This window comes from Nannospalax galili, unplaced genomic scaffold, assembly GCF_000622305.1.
Source record: "Nannospalax galili isolate Female #2095 unplaced genomic scaffold, S.galili_v1.0 scaffold406, whole genome shotgun sequence".
Classification (NCBI taxonomy): Eukaryota; Metazoa; Chordata; class Mammalia; order Rodentia; family Spalacidae; genus Nannospalax; species Nannospalax galili.
In genome coordinates, this window is record NW_008357033.1 from 5,389,566 (window position 1) to 5,407,505 (window position 17,940).

At 51.3% G+C, this 17,940-nt stretch overlaps 1 protein-coding gene across 1 annotated transcript in view; it reads left to right on the plus strand.

The window, feature by feature from the left end:
- Slc6a11 (solute carrier family 6 member 11) overlaps positions 1-4,688 on the plus strand; it is a 133,526-nt gene extending 128,838 nt beyond the window's left edge. Inside the window, exon 14 of the mRNA XM_008854892.1 lies at positions 2,546-4,688. Coding sequence (XP_008853114.1) covers positions 2,546-2,698 — 153 coding nt within the window. The 3' untranslated portion in view covers positions 2,699-4,688. The remainder of the gene's footprint in view (positions 1-2,545) is intronic.
- The last annotated feature ends 13,252 nt before the right edge of the window (positions 4,689-17,940 follow it).

The following is a 17,940-nucleotide window of genomic DNA, read 5'->3' on the forward strand; positions in this document are numbered from 1 at the left end:
GAGGTGTTCTAACAGAGACAGACTCAGAAAGATGAAGCCACTCACCTAAGATCACACAGCCAACAGTTAGGTCAGTTTTATTTTTTTTAGTGTCTTAGTTTATTTCCCCATTGTTGTGATAAAATACTCTGACAAAAGCAACCTAAGAGCAAAAGGGAAGGATACAGTCCATCATGGCAGGGAGGTCAAGGTGGCAGCAGCTTGAGGCAGCTGGTTGGTCACATTACGTGTATAATCAGGAAGCAGAGAGCAATGGATGCTGCTGCTCAGCTCCCTTTCTCCATGTGCTAGTCTAGGATCCCTAGGGAATGGCACCACCTAGAGTGGGGCAGATCTTCCCGCTTCAATTAATACAATCAAGATGGTCCCCCACAGGCATGCCTAGAGGCCCATCTCCCAGGTAATTCCACATTCTGTCAAGATGTCAATACTAACCATCACAAACGGTTTAGTCATTATAAAATGTACAATAAAATAACATTTTAGTAATGTGCCCTCTAATACAGTCGTCCCCATAAACCAACTTTGAAGAGTTCATCTCTGTCCATAAGACCCCCACACGCGTGTTCATGGTTACCACTCTTCTCAGCCTGACAGTATTCATCTGCTTCCTGCCTCCATGGATTTGTGCTTTACGGGCATTTTCTGTAATAGAATCACTGATAACCATGCCTGGCTCACTGCTGAGTCCTCTGTCCTCCTGCTGTCCTTCCCCTGGTCAGATAGTCCAAGACTCTCTCTGCTGGTTTAGCAGACAGCAGAAGGTTTGCTGGGCACTGCACACTGTCCTAGTATGTTTGAAGAAGCTTGAAGACACTATCAGCTAACCCTCAGCATCCCTGCAGGGCGGAAGTGCTTAAGTGTTCTCTAAGATGAGGAGACAGGGAAGGGAAGTGGCCTGCTTGGTGGTGGTGCGGGGGGCACAGCCTTGGAGCTGAGCAGTGGAAGCCAGCCTGGAGTCTGGCCTCTTCCATGGGATTTTGCCGAGGGTCCAGCTCTCCACTGCAGGGCCTTTCTCTGCCTAAGGACCTATGGAGAGTCACTTTTGTCTCCTAGGCCAAGGCCACAGGGAGTCAGAAGTACGAGGTGTACATACACAAGCCAAGACACAAATGCCATCTGAGATGCTTCCCCAGCCACCTGCTCATGGTAGCCTGGGCTCCAGCCAGAGGCAGACGGAGTAGGGACAGTCCCTTTGCTCACTTACAGGGAGTGTTGGTTAAGGGCAGTTGGTTAGTTCTGATCTGAGACCAAACTGTCCAGAGGGGAGCGGACCTGGGCTTTAAAACCTCAGCTTGGGGACACCCTTGTCAGCACTCCAGATGGCCTTTGGTGTTCAGAAGCACTTTCTAGAAGCCCTCCAGTTCCTCTAGTTCACACCTTGCCCACCCAGAAGGTGGAGCTTTTGTTACAGACTGAGTTCTTTGGGCTGGTCAGGCCCAGCCTCTAGTTCTCCCCGCCCTGAGCTCTCTGCCTGAGACAGGAGGGATCCAGAGGGAAGTGGGGATACAGGGACCCACCTAGGAGATCAGCTCAGATGAACGATATATTTTAACTGTGGATGGTCCATTGATCCAAGATTCACAATAATGCTGAGTAGCAGATGAGGAAACTGAGGCAGAGCAAGTACATGTCTTGTGTGTGTAGGTAGTGGAGCCAGGATACAAATCATATGCCTGGCTCCAGAGCCTCTTGCTTTAAACCTTGGTTCAGGTCAAGAGTCTGGTGTGGGGTCTGGCACTCAGAAGGCATCCAGTTAATCAGCCCCTGTGAGTCTGAGTGCTAATCCTACCCAGACACTGTGGATTCCACCTGAAAGAGGAGACCCAACCTTGTCCTGGAGTAGCAAGCCACCTCAAAGCCCTTGTAGCTCTTTTTAGGAAAGAGTCTGTGCTCAGAGTCCTGGCCCAAAAGATAGGGCAGTGCAGTTGGTGCTGAATGAGGCCCATGGGCAAGATACATTCTGAGAGACTGAGGCTGCACATGTGCAGCCAGATTAGAGGCATGTCTGCCTACAAGCATGAGTGGAAGAGCAGGGTATAGGCTTGTGTCCCTTCCCCTACACTGCAGCAGCAGTGTGCTGGCATCCCTGAGGTAGGGTAGGTCCCCATTCATCCAGCAATCCTAACCTCAGCAGTCCCGGAAGTTTCTTACCCTCTAGACAGGGCCTGTCATCCCATTCCACAGAGATAGAGGTCAGTCAGTGGCTGAGGGAACAGCACTTCAAAGCCTAACTCCCTCCATCCCCAGGGATGGAATTAGATGATGGGGCCCTGCTTCTGGCTCTTCAGTCCTGGTCACCTTCCAGAGTCAAGTCGCAGTTGTAGGAACTAAGCACCTCCATCTCTTTACTTACTCCATGTAATGCCAGGAGTGGGGACCTCCCCCATCCCCATTTCCAGTAGTGGAAACTGAGCCCCAAGGAGGCAATGCTCTGATGACTCCACTGCACCAGCTATTAAGCACAGTTGGGGAAATTGGAGGTGGGTGGACTCGAGGCCCCAGAAGCCATGCTCACACAACCTTCTCCTCTCCAACCATCTAGAAATTACAGAAGTTGACACTATCCAGTGCTGATCTGAAAATGCGGGGCAAGCTTGGGGCAGGCCCACGGACGGTGACCGTTAATGACTGTGAGGCCAAAGTCAAGGGCGACGGCACCATTTCGGCCATCACAGAGAAGGAGACTCACTTCTGAGCTCCCACCAAACACTCAGATGTTTCTCCCGCCCTTGCCCCATGTGTAAATGAATCCCTGAAATTTGTACTTTGCCTAATGTTAGGGGCTCGCTCTTCTGCACAGGACCTATTAACAAGTTAATTCCCAGCCAGCCACTGTGCACCCTGTACCCTGGCCTCACCTCCATGACCTGACCAAGATAACTCTGTACAGTGACTAGCAGATCCCAGCCTACGGTGGCTTAACCCATGTTTTCTAGCAATTCTGTATCATACTGTAAACTTTTATACATGGGCTGTGTGCAGATGGAGCAGAGTGGAGGAGTGGCACCCATCCCCTTCTGACAGCCTTTCAATCTGTTCTTTGTCTATGGCCTTCCCCAGTCACTCTCCTCCATGCCCCAGGAACAGTTTTTTCTCCTAGGTCTTCTTTTTTCCAGCGATATGACCTTTGTCCATGTTAGGGTTGAAAATATTCCCCAGCTTCCAGGAGTCAAAGATTGTCCCTCTCAGTGACTGTGGCCACTCCCTTCCCTCCCCAGATCTCAGTTTTCCCCACATCTCACATTGGTGGAGGGGATGGAGTGGAGTCCTTCCCTTATAGGGAGGACAGTTCTCCACCTGCCTCTTTGCCTTGCCGCCTGCCTTTGACTTTTACTCTCTCCAGAGAAGTGCTGGTCTCCTCTCTGTCCCCCTTCCTGCTGCACCCTGTCCCCACTTGCTTATTTTAAATCAAATCTATCATGAAATGATTGTGTTCCCCCAGAACTCTAATTTTAGCTCATCCCTGATCCCTGGAGACCAGCCCATCCCCAACCCCTCTGGCAGGAGCTGCCACCATCCGTCCAGCCCTCCTGGCCATTGGTTCTGTCCCTCTCGTCAGGAGGTAGCCATCACTTCTTGCAGCTGCCTGGCTGGGCCCTCTGGCTGAGAACCTATGGCAGCCGCTGAAGGGGAGCTACAGTGAAGCCTGAAGCTGGATGCCACCCATGTCCCCTACCCTATGCCACCTTCTCTCTCTTGCTGGCACCTTCCACTTCCCTCCCCTCCTGCCTGTGCCTGCAGATTCAGTGAGAAGGCCCTACCCACCTGTCACCAGGCCCTGGGGAGCCTGCGCTCCTGCCCACCAGAGGGAAGAGCTGGCCATCCATCCATGGGTTCTTCCCTGTATGTGGAGATGCAGAACAAATGCAGCCCCCAGGGGGAGGATGGCTCTACAACCCCCTGCCTGCCCTCAAACTTCTTGGACTGACCTCATCTGCTGGGTTTCCCCACTGCTTTGTCTGCCCAGATACTGTGGGTGGGTGGGAAGTCGGGGAAGGAGTGGTCTTTCCCTTTTCTTTTAGTTTCTCAGTTTTGTCTGGTGGAGAGGTGAGATCTCTCCACACTAAGGCTCCAGGGTCCTATCAGAGACCTGTGTGCTCTATTCACCCAGAGTTTCCAGACTCCTAGCTGTTCTGCCCTGTCCAGCCTGCTCCCTTCCCTCCAAAGCCTGGCTTGCCTAAGCCAGATGCTCATCACCCTCTGGAAAATTGGGCACTTGTTCAGACCCCTCTGTGCACACAGCCCAGGCCCCCAGCTGCTCACAGGCCACATGATCCTCTCAGAAGGCCAGCATCACCCTGAAGATGACCTGCAGGGTTATTCATCACCTGTTGCCCCCCTCCAGCACCCCAGGGAGGGAGGCTGCCCATTGCTGCTACTGGTCCTCACCACCAACTCCCTCATGGACAGATGGATGGACAGATCCCCAAGGTCTGTCATCACAAATGCACGTGTTGTATATGTGGCCCTTAACGATTGACTCTTAACACTACTCATGGGACAGGGTGAAGGGAGGCTTGTGGTTTGGGGGTGTCTTTTATAATTTCCTACTAGTATTTGGATAACTGTAGGGGCAGGGGAGGACAAGTATGGGCAGGGGAATGTGTCATTGTGGCAACATTTTTTGATATTCATTAGAAATGATACATCCTTTCTGAGATATTTACGATATTATTAAAAAATGAAAAAGCTTGTACTGTTTTGCATAACCAATGTTTTCATTCATGACCCAAGGGACACAAAATTACCCACTTATCCTTTTTTAAAGTTAAAGATTCATGGAACTGAAGAGATGGCTCAGTGGTTAAGAGCACTGGCTGCTTTTGCAGAGGACCTGGGTTTGATTCCCAGCAGCCATATGGTGGTTAACAACCACTTGTAACTCCAGTTCCAGGGGATCTGACACCCTCTGCTGGCCTCCGTGGACATTGCATGCATGTGGTGCACTTAACTACCTGAAGACAAAACACTCATAAAATAAATAACATGTAAAGATTCAAACCTGCCCCCACAAAGCTGTTCCTAACAGGCAGCAACCCTCACTGGACTGAGTTTCCCATATTTGGGTACCCCATGGTCTGCATGGTAAGCATCCTGGGTCTGTATCTAGAAGTTATGATCTCCAATCAACACTACAGACCAGAGAACATGGGCAGCAGTAGTTTTGGACCCCACTTCCTTTTACACCTTTACCATTTAGTTTCTACATTATAGTACATACCAGCTGTTTCACCGATGTATCCTGTGAGCTAAATGTTATTCAGAGTTCTCTCTTCAGTTCTCACAACCATTTGCACACTTTACAGATAGGAGAAATTGAAGCACAGAGAAATCAAGCAATTTGCTCCCAGTCGCACAGCTTATAAACAGCAGAACCTGTCTCCTGCCATTCCCCTCCCTTGTCTGAGTATGTACTGTGTCAATCAGGTGTCAGCAGCAAGAAAAGAAGAGACGGTCACTGAAATAGAAACTTGGTCAGCAGATCTTTAAACCTGCAGGATTGGTAACCTAAGGAATTAATTTACCTAGTTATACTAGCAGGCAGCAGTGTGTGCTAGTGACCTCTGCTGCCAAGGGTGGCTCTGCAGCCTAGCTCTGTTAGACTGTAAATAACCAGTTGGGTAAGGGGATCTCTGGAGTGAAGCCAAGGACAGACCATATCAGTCCCAAGAGGTTTCCTGTGGGATGGTGGAGGGGACCAAGCACCAAAGAGCAGACGCTCTGGAGAGCTACAAGCCTAGTAACAGCAGATCCTTCCTCACACTCAGCAGGCCGTTTCTGAGCATGTACCGGGCTGCATTCCTGGACCTAGGACTGGGGGGTGAGGTGAGACAGACCTTTTTTCTTAAATGTCCCCACTCTTAGTCAAAGGAGAGGCATTCACGGCCTTCTTGATGGGACTCCTTGTGGAGAGGCTGCTCTGCATTTCTGGCCCAAGATATCTCCAGAAGTTCTGTGCAGTGTGACACTAAGCAAGTCTGCTCATGGCCCTGGGCCTCAGCTCAGGCATCTGTAGAATGGTGAAAGGACGCAACCCTGAGAGGACAGGCAGCTGGCCTGATTCCCCCAGCTTTCCCAAGTAGCCCTTCTCACAGTCAACTCCCTGCACCAGCCAGGGCTGTCAGTGAGCAACTGACAACTCAGCCTCTCATGACTCAGCAGGAGGCCAGTCTCTGAGGCCAACTTTGGCAACTTCTCAGTCACCCTATTGAGCAAGGTCTACTCTGGGGGGACAATGGAAGGAGCAACTCAAGCAACCTCTGGGAGCATCCAGCACCCAGGCTGACTGCAGTGTCCTAAGCACGCTGAGGAACCACAGGACAGTGTGCTGAGGACTGAGTTCCCAGAGGGTGCCCAGGGAAGGTATAAGAGCTGGTCACTGAAAACCATCCATCAGAGCCTCCTCACAGGTCTAAGGTCAGTGATTGACTCCACTGTCTACGTGAGGAGACAGAAGACACTGAACAATTTGGCCAAAGGAACAGCTTGTGTACCTCGTGGAGGGTAGAGATGGGGTTAGATCAAGGTTTCCTGGGACCAGTAGAGCCCAGGTACCCAGCTGCTCACCCAAGAACATTGGCCTTGCTACACTTGAGGGTACAGGGGGACAATTTTGTCCAGACTGGGGAACAGCCCAAGCAGTAGGGGGCTCAGGAAGATGCCAGGGTCCTGTGGCTGGGCTATCGTTATGGCTTATATGAGGCTGGGACTGGCTCTCCCTAGCATTTCTGGCAGAGTAAAGGGCTTGGTGACATCACCTCATCAGAGATAGTACCTGACCCACGGGGCAGGGGCTTTGATGATCAGGTATCCAGCTTGCCATGAGAATGAGACCAGATGAGTGCTAGGAACCATCTTGGGCCCTTCATGTTAGTTGTTGTGTCCTATGCCACCCACAGGCTCTCATTTTCCTGAGGAGAGCACCTTAGAGACAGGCAGGACCCAAGGTCTCAGAGCCAGACAGAGGAAGGGCTGTGTGCAGCCTTGGGGTGTCAGACACAAAGGCTGTGAGCTGCATCCAAGACACACGGGGGCTCTCCAGGGTCAGAAACATAGGATAGAGATATACAGGAAGATTCTAGGGGTCCCAGGTCTGCCATCTGTAAGTTGGAGACCCAGGGAAGCTGCTGGTAAAGCTCCAGCTTCGGTGGGAATGTATGAAACAAAGATGTCCACCCCATCCAAGCAGAAAACAAGCAAGTCTACACCTCCACCTTGCTCTTCCCTCCAGGCCTTCTGAAGGGGGAAGAGAGTCAGCACCCCTGGGGAGGGCTATCTGTTTTACCTAGTCTGCCAATTCACTCCTTCTAAACCACCCTCACAGACACCCACAGGCCAGAGGTAGTGTTTCACCAGCTCCCTGGGCACCCCTTGGCCCAGTCAAGTTCACACTTAAAATTATCAATCACACCACCTTTGGGAGCCCCTGAGGACTTCAATAGCCACCAGCTCCTGTGGATTACCCAAGACCACACTGAAATAAAGATGGTAGACAGGAAAGTTTGAAAGTCTTCAGAGGCCTTGAAACATCTGGTGATACCATGCATCTCTGAAAGCCTCTGTATTCGCTCAAATGATGAAAGGCCACTGGAATTCACTGGAAGGAATAGGGGTATTGGGAGCTGCCAAGAGGCATTGCAGGTGGAGATACCACTGGGGTCCCCCTAGGGACCTGAAAAGAGACATGAGTGGTTCCTTGGAGACAGTCCAATAATTAAGCCATCAGTGAGGGAGGGAGCAATTGGGAGTTGCCAGGGGCAGGGGACTAAGGGAGAAGAGATCATTAAGGAATATTCAAGAGTTACTGAAGACTGGCAGAGTTAGAAAAGTTGGGATTTGGAATCATTACTAGGGGGTGTTGTAGCCACCTACAGGTCTGGGAGGACATGAGATGGCATCTAAGGAACACAGTGCAGGATGCAGCCTTGATGAAGGAGAAAGGGAGGGGACATGGAGACTCTTGGAGGGAGGAGTCAGGGCAGATGAAATAAAAACATCAATGACAGGGCAATGTCTGACTAGCAGGATGAGATCCTCCCACCACCACCATCAGAGGTTAAAAGTGGACTTGAGGGACTAGAGAGATGGCTCAGCAGTTAAGAGCACTGGCTGCTCTTGCAGAGGACCTGGGTTTGAGTCCCAGCACCCACATGGTGGCTAACAGCCGTCCATAACTGCAGTTCCAGGTGAATCCGATCCCCTCTTCTGGATCTCCATGAGCACTGCATAACATGGGTGCACATACATACATGTAGGAGACACAAAAATAATAAATAAAAAAGTGTGGGCCTGGCGCAGGCTGAGACCCTATGACCTTAACCTTCCTATGCTGGACCAGGCCTGGCTTTCCTGGAGCTCGCCACTCTCTCTGCTTGTTCATGGCCCCTCCTACCCACCTGTGGAAAAGTTTGCTCTGCCTGCCTTTTCATTTTTGTTGTCTGCAAGAAACCCATCTCACTTTCAAGGACAGGCACTACCTTAAGGTGAAAGGATGGAAAAAATATAGCAACCAAATGGTACTAAGAAAAAAGCAGGCATTGCAAGTCTAATGTCTGACAAAATAGACTAAACTAAAACTAATCAGAGGAGATAAAGAGGGCCACTTCATTCTGATCAAAGGAACAATAGACCAAGAAGATACTACAATCATGAACATATATTCACCAAACTCTGGTGCACCCAACTTCATAAAAACAATACTACAGGACTTTAAGACCCAGATTAATCCTAACTCATTAATAGTAGGGAAATTTAATACCCCGTTGTCTCCATTAGATAAGTCAACAGGACATAGAATTAACAGAGAGATATCTGAATTATACAATGCCATATATCAAATGGACCTAACAGACATCTACCAAATATTCCACCCAAGCACCAAAAAATATACTTTTTATTCAGTGCCCCATGGAACTTTCTCCAAATTGGCCATATATTGGGGCACAAACAAACCTCAACAAATACTAAAAGATTGAAATAATTCCATGCATTCTATCTGCCTGCCTTTTCTAAAGCTGCTGTTCTGAGAGAGGGAGGGAGGGAGGGAGGGAGAGAGCGAGAGAGAGCGAGAGAGAGAGAGAGAGAGAGAGAGAGAGAGAGAGACTCACATAGCATGGCCACATCTGAGCAGAAATTTGGGACCCAGCATAGGTGTCAGCCTGATCTTGGGGACCTTGGTCAGAGTGTGCTCAGAGGCAGAGAACCACCATGAAGTTGAGGGTAGTGTGTGGTCAGTAAGGTTTGCTGAGCCCCTGAGACAAAGCATCTCCGAACAGCCCCTGCAGCTCTAACTTAATCCCATTTTACAGATGTGCAAACTGCTCCAGAGAGGCAGTGGAAGGGACTTATCCAACATCACTGGTCGATTTAACAAACCCAGAGTCCCTGCCTTTTTCCCTCCTACCAGACTTGGCCTCAGGGAGAAGTGAGCCCTGAACACCTCTTCTTATTGACTCCCCACCCCCTACCCCTAGCCAGGACTCAGACCAGACGATGGCAGCAAAAAGGCCACAAGGGGGCGCTGCTGCTAAGCTCAGGCCACTGAGGCTCACACTGGAGCTGGGACCTGCAAGAGGAGACTGGGGTAGGGGCAAGAGACATCACCTGTCTGTTTCCGTGGTTTAGTTTCCTGTCCATGCAAATGAGCTTATTCCTTTACTCAACAGTCTTCAGGAGGATCCAGCTGATGCCACAGACCTGGTATCCTCATTCTGAATCAATGTGTGTTGGACAAAGGTTGCCCTTCTGGGCTTTGGTCTCATCTGTAAAGCAAAGTTGGGTCTCTGTCTCTGTCACCCCAAGGAATCAGGGAGGCCATAGCTATATGGCATGTGTCTTAGGGTCCAGGTGAACAGGAAGAGTGGTTGTTGAAAATATTGTGACTAAATTTTAAGTAGGGTATAATGGGGTAGCTAGTTTGAGGAGCCCAGGGTAACCTGTAGCTCTGTTCACACCATGCACTGCCCACTCTGGTGCCTCTGGGTTGACACCCCCCCACACACTTTATCAGCCCCTCTATCCCATCTGGATAGGGAAATCATCAGGATGGTCACAGAAGACAGAAACTAAGGGGAGGGGTGAAACAAACTATGGATGATGATCTCTGGGGAGAAGATTTGGGCCAATTTCTCTTCTCTCTCTTTTTTTTTTTTTCCTGTACCATCTAATTATTCTTTTAAACAAAGCATGTCTATTGTTTTTATTTTCCAAAACATGAAAACCAATGAAGCTATTTAAAAAAAAAAAAAAAAAAAAAAAAACCTATCTTGGCCATGGAGACGGAGAGGTTGGTTACAAACACAGGTTCTGGGGGGCAGAAAAATGACAGACACGTGGTTGGAAGAGATGAAAGAGGGAGGAAATGTGGAGAGAGCCAGGATGGTGGCAATCCACCCCAGCAAACTCCCCCAGCCTAGGAGCTCCAGCCTGCCCAGTGCTGAGAAAGGAACAGCCAAGTAGGCCTCCTCCTGTGGACCTCAGGTAGGACCCCTCCTGTGGTCCCAGGCAGGCCCCTCCTGTGGGCTTTGGGCAGGATCCCGCTCTGCTGACAGCATTTATGGGCATTGCAGAAGCTTCAAGATTATGGCTTCTTGCAGCTGTGGGGATAGAAGGAAACAGGGAGGCAAGAAGCCCTTGTCAGTGACTATCGAAGTCCTTGATGAACCTCTAGTCTCCTCTTGGGTGCTCCTCTAGCAGCTCTGATTCCACTTCCCAGGTTCATTCATTGCCTGCAGCTTCACCCCTGCCCAGTCTTTTCCTTTCCATCTCTGTAAGTGCTACCACTATCCAGCCACTCCCTGCACCCAGCAAATGTCAGTTTTACACCCACTATGACCTTCAGCTCACCTTAAGCTCACAGGGCTTGTATCCTAGTAGGTGGAGATACTACTGACAATGAGCATCAAAGTAAAGATAAACAGTGGGGCAGAAAACTACAAATGATCTGGATGGGAATAAAGGAAGGAAGAGGTATGGGGAGGGCCAGGAAGTGAGGAAGGGGTGACTGGAATTTAAGTAGGCCCATACAGGGAGGGTTTCACTAAGAGGGTAAGAGAGAATGCCTGTGGATGTGCAGGAAAAAGGAATCTGGAATGGCATGTGCCAAGGGCCTGGGGTGGGAGCTTGTATGTAGTGTTCTCAGGGTATCTGGGAAACCAGGCAGCTAAAACAAAGCATACCAGGGAACAGGGTAGATGGGGGAAGAGAACAAAGTGGTGGGCAGAAGGGGAGCCTCACTGGCTAATGTAGACGTGAGCTGAGGGAGTGGAGAACCAGAGGAGGGTTGTGTACAAGAGGACACAAACTGATTTCTGTTCGGGATTTTTTTTTTCTTTTTCATTAACTTTGTTTCTGTGTGTATGAGGGGTGGAGGGATATGTGTGCCACAGTGGGGTGTGTGTGTGTGTGTGTGTGTGTGTGTGTGTGTGTGTGTGTACAGGTCAGAGGGCAACTTGGCAGGTTGTTGGTTCTCTCCTTCTACATATAGAGTCTGAGAATGGAACTCAGGTCTTCAGGCTTAGTGGCAGGTGCCTTCACCCACAGAGCCTTCTCAAGGGCCAGGATTTCTGTTTTAATAAGACCTTGCCACTACCGTGGGGTGCTCGGGAAAGGTGGCTGCTAGAATCAGGACTCTACTCCAGGGGGGAGCAAAGGGGAGACACAGTCAGAGTCTAGATGCAGTGGACCCAGACATCCTGGTGGATTGGAAGTGGGGTGTTAAGGATGGCGGTGGCTGGAGATGGAGCAGCTGAGCAGGTCTTGGGCCCCCAGCCAGTCTTGATGCCTTCTCCTCTAAGCCCACACTGCTCATTACCCTATCTTCAGTTGCTGCTGTCTGGGACCATCCACCCTGGATCACTGAGATAGTCTCCCACCTGCCCAACTTCACATGTGGCCAAATTCACAGATCCACCACTGACATCACTTGGGTGACCTTGAACATGTCCCCTGACCTCTTGGAACCTCACTTTACCTCATCTGCAACTTGGAACCAGTTGTTCTCAGACTTCAGATTTTTGCAAGTCCCATGGGGATAGTGGCTACTCACCTAGAACAGTGTCTCCTAGGGACTGAAGGTCCCCAGTAAAAGAATAGGCACAGTTTTGGAGGCCCCAGCTAAGCAACCTTGGACAGATGCCCACCTCTCCCATTTCTGTCAGTTCCCCTGCAAAAGAGACCCCACTTAGCACAAAAGAAGCAGCTGTCCACATGCTCAGCATACAGTGGGAGCTCCACCAGGGTGTAGAATGAGAACGTGAACTCCACACTGGCACAGGTGGATCCATGATTCCCACACCCTGCTACCCGCCCGGGCAGCTGCAGCCCCGATGGGGCATTTTTTTTTTTTTTTTTTTTTGTATCTCCAAGACTGTAGCGGGCTCTGCAGCAGTGTGGTGGGCTCCAGAGTCCCCGCGTATGCAGACAAAGAGCTGCTGTTCCTGCGGATCTAAAATTGCCTCCCTCTGATTGCGGCTATACAAACCCAGGCGGCTGCTCGCTTCCCCCATCCAGTTGGGTCTATTTCAAGAACACACTGATGAGTGCTGATTGCGCCTTGATTACCCAAGCGAGCTAGCACAAGGGCCCAGCCCCCTCCCAGGCCTCTGCGGGGAGTGCTTACTCCCACTGTGCCACCGTGGCCCACTGCCACCCAAGGGCTATCTGACAGGCAAGGAAGGGACACAGCACATCCATCAGGCAGGGTGCCTCACCCCACATCTGCCTCCCAAGACGCTTTGGGGCCCCTTCCTCTCTGCAGAGCCTCTTTCCTCCTCTGCCAAGTCCATCTGAATTTAGGAATGTGGGGAAGGGGGGCCTTAAATGCTGGGCTTTCAAGAGCTGCTGGGCCATCAGCTAGGGGAAGCATCTTTTCTATAACCCTGTCACATACACATGTGCAGCTCACCCATGCACGTGTCTGGCTGTGCTTGAGGCTGCCTGGCTTGTTGGGCTGGCCCCTTAAGCGTGTTGCCTTCTCTCTACTGAGTGATGGCAATGACCTGGAGCACATAGTCACATGCAAACACCATAGTCACATGCAAACACCACAGTCAGATGCAAACCCCAAAGTTGTGGTGTGTGTGCACATGATCCTGTGTGTTTTCAGATACTCATTTGTGCCCACTTTGCAGGCGAGGAAACTGAGCCTGGTGGAGGTGTTTTGGGAACGCCCTGAATCCTAGATCACTGCCTCTACTGGGAATGCTGGTTTTTGGAAAATCTGGGGGCATGTTTTTAAAAGCAAGCAACCTCTGGACTCCTTCCTTAGAGATCTGGAATCTGAGCTGGGGCCAGGTCTGCACGATAAGGCACCTTCCAGGTGACAGGGGGGTCATCACTGGCACCACTCCTGCTTGGCAGAGCCTGTGGCCTGTGAGGTATGTAAGCCTCTTTCTTCTCCCCCTACTACTCTGAGACCCCCCAGCACCCATTCTCCCCACTCCGTTTCTCTGCCACCCTCATCTCCTCTTCGGTGTCTCATGTCTGTGCTCTCCTCTGCTGTGGTGTAAACCTTCCTCCTCTGACCCCCTTTATCTCAGCATTACTCCCATGTGCTTTCCAGACCCAAGAGGGCTGCAAGTGCTGACCTTGTGAGGTTTGCTGCAGAGGCCAGCACTATCCCTTCTGGAGCAGGGCACACACTGCAGCCCTTGGCTGTCACCCAGGCATTTCAGAGCCCCCAACATCCTGGTGTCCATCCTGATGAATGAGAGGGAAACTCAGGTCCCCAGGGCCCTCTCCTGATGTCCTGGAACAGAACAGAATGGTTGGGGTGAGGGGCCCTGGGCAGGCCTCTCTACCCTGATCTCTTCCACCCTGGGCCACCACAGTTTCCTTCCTCCTCCCAATACACCCTTCTGTTTCCTCACAGCTAAAACCATTGCTGCCAAATCTCTGTCCTAGGAATGGACAGAGATTACAGGTCCTGTGCATGGCACCCAGGTGCACTTGTGCATGCACACACGTACACACACACACACACACACTTTCACAAGGCAGGACCTAGGGGAGGAGTTGCACGTTCAGGGTCAGGAGCAGAGTCTAGAGTCACAAAGGCCTGGATTCAAATCTTGACTCTGATACACCCTAACATTTCTAGGTCTGTTCCTGCCTCACAGGACTGTAGTATGTGAACACAAAGTCCCTCATTCCCAGCCAAGATCCAGTGGTTTTTCAGCTCAGAGATTCACCTTTTCCCCAGTCTCCCATCTGAGGTGTAAAGTGGACATCTGAGCCATTCCCTGCCTTTCTAGATGGGCCCTCAGCAGGAGGAGGGGCCTCCAAGGTCAAGGCTCCCAGGCATCTTTGCACCCATCTTCCTCACAACCTGCCTAGTTACTGAGCCAGGAGGAAGTTTCACTGCCCTGCTACACACAGAAACCAACGCTCAGAAGCCAGGCTGAGCTTCACGGCCCTCCAGCAAGGCCAAGGCCAATGTTAGGCTTCAGTTCTGGTCTCAACACAAAGTCTGCGAGACCCAAGCCTGGGATGTGGAACTCAGGCAGATTTGTCCAGATCCTGGGATTCTGTAGACCTCCTACCCACAACCTCTGTTGCTAGGCAACAGCTGTTCATTGCTGAAAGAGCTGAGGAAACCTGCATCAATTGACTTGTCCTTCACAAACAAGCCTGGGGAAGCTGTCCCCAAATCAGACATGGTGGGAACCAGAGACCCTATGATGAGCAGGGACTTACCCAAAGTCACTACAGTTGTGAGTAGAAGAATCCTAACTCCACAGGGTCAGAGCTGACAGGCTCCTGGGAAAGCCTTTGCCAAGGCCCTTAATTTCTAATCCCAGGAAGATAATAACCCTGCCCACACTCTTCCCTGCCCACTGAGGCCAGCCTTAGTCTGGGGATCCTCAGCAGAGCTTCTGGGCAGCTGGAAGAGTAGAGCAGATCCCACCTTGCTATATGGTTGCTGGCCAGCAGCTCATGCTTTGGCAACGGTTTAGCTGTGAGGGGACAGCAGGTTGGCCATTGTGGAGCTCATGGGGCCCTTGGTATAGTAGGAGGAAGAAGGAAAACATGATCCTAGGGTGGGAAGGGATGGGGGGATGGTTGCCTGGCAACAGCTGGGGTCTCCCAATGCTGTCTGAGGGAGGCTTGGAGTAAGCAGTCTTCTCTACCCCTCAGCCTCTTTCTCTCCTGTTCCCCAGTTCAGAGTCAGGCCCAGCTCTGCCTCCTTGCTAGGGAAACTAGAAAGACTTCCCCCTACATATACACATACCCCATTAGTGAGAGTTGGCTTACCCCTACCCCACAAAACACAGGGAGAGTCAGTGTCCTGGAGTCAGGACTTACCTGACCCTCTAACCCTGTGCAGGGCATGTGGAATGCCATCTCGTCACCAGTCCCAGACACTGGCCCTACAGCATCCCTCCCCAGCTACCCACAGCACTGAAGGTAGAGGCTCTCATTAGCACCCCCAGCAAGTTGGGGCCCTGTGGAGGCAGAACCTCAGCTTCGAGGCTCTGCCCACCCAGAGGGATCTCCAGCAAGTACCCAGAGCTAGTCTCTAGGAACACTGTTGACTGAGGGCATGAATGAATGAAGAGCAGAAAGAATGAATGAATACAGCATGGCCAGGGTGCTGTGTAGAACCCACAGCTCTGAACTGAACCAGAGGCTGAATTCTGTCCAGGTAGGCCCTCACTCCTAGGCTGACCTTCACTGCTACTTCCCCCTGCATCCCTGCCTCAGTTTCCTCATCTGCCAAGTAGGGAGCTGAGAGCAGATGCTGGGGGCCCCTACCTCAGTGGCTGTGAACATGGCCTAAGGTTCCCAAGATTTGCCATCTTCAGACACAGCTGAACATTGAAGCAGCTGATATGGGCAGGGGATGGAAACAAGCCCCATGTCCCTTGGGTCTCACTGGGGACTGTGTATTGCTAGAGAATGGCCCTTTACCCTGGTCAGAAGTACACTGTGGCTCTGTCTGCCCTGTGAGATGAGAGTGGGGGGCTGCTGGGAGGAGAATGCTGGGAGATAGTGTCTTCTGGTAGGAAGATCTTCCAGAAGACACTACCTAAAGAGGCTGTCAGAGTGTGGAATGTGCCCAAGTGTGAGCTGGCACACACCCTGCCCATGCACGTGCTAGGTGTGTATACATACACACATGTACCCACATGCACGCATACATACACAGACATGTTTGCTATATACATATGCAGATGTGTACTGATTTTCTTGTAGGATTTTTGTGTTCTTTCTGGCTGTGAATTTTTTCCATTGTCTTGATCATCTTGTCACAGATGTGGTCGGTTCCCAGCCCAGCTAAGGAACACAGGTGCTTCATAGTGAGCCATGAGAGCCACGCCTCTGAGGGTACCTAAGGACAGTGCTGTTACCTTGGGGTAACAGCAACTGGGAGCAGAGGAGCAGGTACCAGGTGCCAGTCATGCATGACACCGCAGGGCCAGGGCCTCCCCAGGCTAACCTGTCTTCAAGGAGGACCTGCAGTCATGCCAGGTGCGGGGGTAACAGCAACTGGGAGCAGAGGAGCAGGTACCAGGTGCCTCCCCAGGCTAACCTGTCTTCAAGGAGGACCTGCAGTCATGCCAGGTGCACTAGGGGCTCCTGGCCTGGCCCCGGGCTGCTCTCTGCCTAGCCTCTCCCACAGCCTGCGTGTATATTTGGGTGGAGCTGGGGGTTGTCATCAAGACCCTATCTGCCATTTCTCCACATTCTATTCAAGTCCCCTCACAAGGCTGTCACTCCCTTTTCATTGTATGTTTCCAAGTCCCTGGCAATGGCAACGGGGTGGGGGGAGTGAGGACCCAGCAGGAAGCATGGGTTTGAGATCATTTCCAGCTCACAGAACACATCTTGTGGCGGGCCGTTTCAGCCAGCTGCCATGCAGTCCAGGAGCCTCTCAGCCTGTGGAGCACACGCACAGGGATCAGCAAGGAAGACATAAGCCTACCTGTGCATGCACACAGCCACGACATTGAGGGGTCCCAGTCCTGCAATGGTAAGTCTGGGAAGATGGTCCCAGCAGGTAGCCAGCAGGGCTGTTCTGAACAGAGCTCCATAAAGACCCTCCTGGAAGGGCGGAGGCAGATGTGAATCCTGCTGGAGTGGAAAAAGGAGGCAGCTGGTGAGGGAGAGTGAGAAACTGGGGTGAGGGAGAAGAAAGGGGCTCAGTCAGATACGCAGAACCTGGGGAGGCGGGATATGTGGAGCAGGGCGGGGTGTTGGGGAAAAGACAGAGTCTCAAGGAAGCTGATTTCCTGCACCAGAGTCACAGGTTCACCATGCTTCTAAGAGGGTTGATGTAGGGGGACATGACTGGCCCCAGGCCTGAGTCTTCCAAATAGCTGTAGGAAGGTCCTCTCCCTTCTCCCCAGTGTGTGGTCCAGAGAAACTGTCATCTGAGGCCACAGGGGCAGGGAGCCTAGAGCACTTTCAAGAAGCCTGGAACCCCAGGACACACTCATTTCCTGGGTTCGGGATGCCTGTCATTCTGTCCCCAGCCCAGAGAATATAACATCCCTACCGTCATTCATACAGAAAGATACCTGGCCCTCATTACTAAACCACTCCCCACTAGAATTCACCTTCCTCATTAAGAATGTGACTTCCTTCTTAAAATGGGACTCCACCAGAAACCTCAAAAAATCCAGGCTGACCTGCCAGTTCAGACCTCCTAAGGGAATTCTGAATCTAAGGCACTTCCCAGCACTGGGAGCTGTGGCTTCAGAAGAGAGTAAGCCTCCCACTAGGACAAAACAAGAAGCTGGGGCCCATAAGCAGAAAGCCCTGAGCTTAGGTCCTAGCAAACTCACTGTATGACCCTAGACAAGTCACTTAACCTCTCTGAGCCTTGTCTTTAATGTGCTGGATAGCTTCCATTGTCAACTTGATACACCTTGGTAAAGGGAACCTCAGGTGGGGAGTTTTCTCTATGGGATTGGCCTATGGACCTGTCTATGAGGC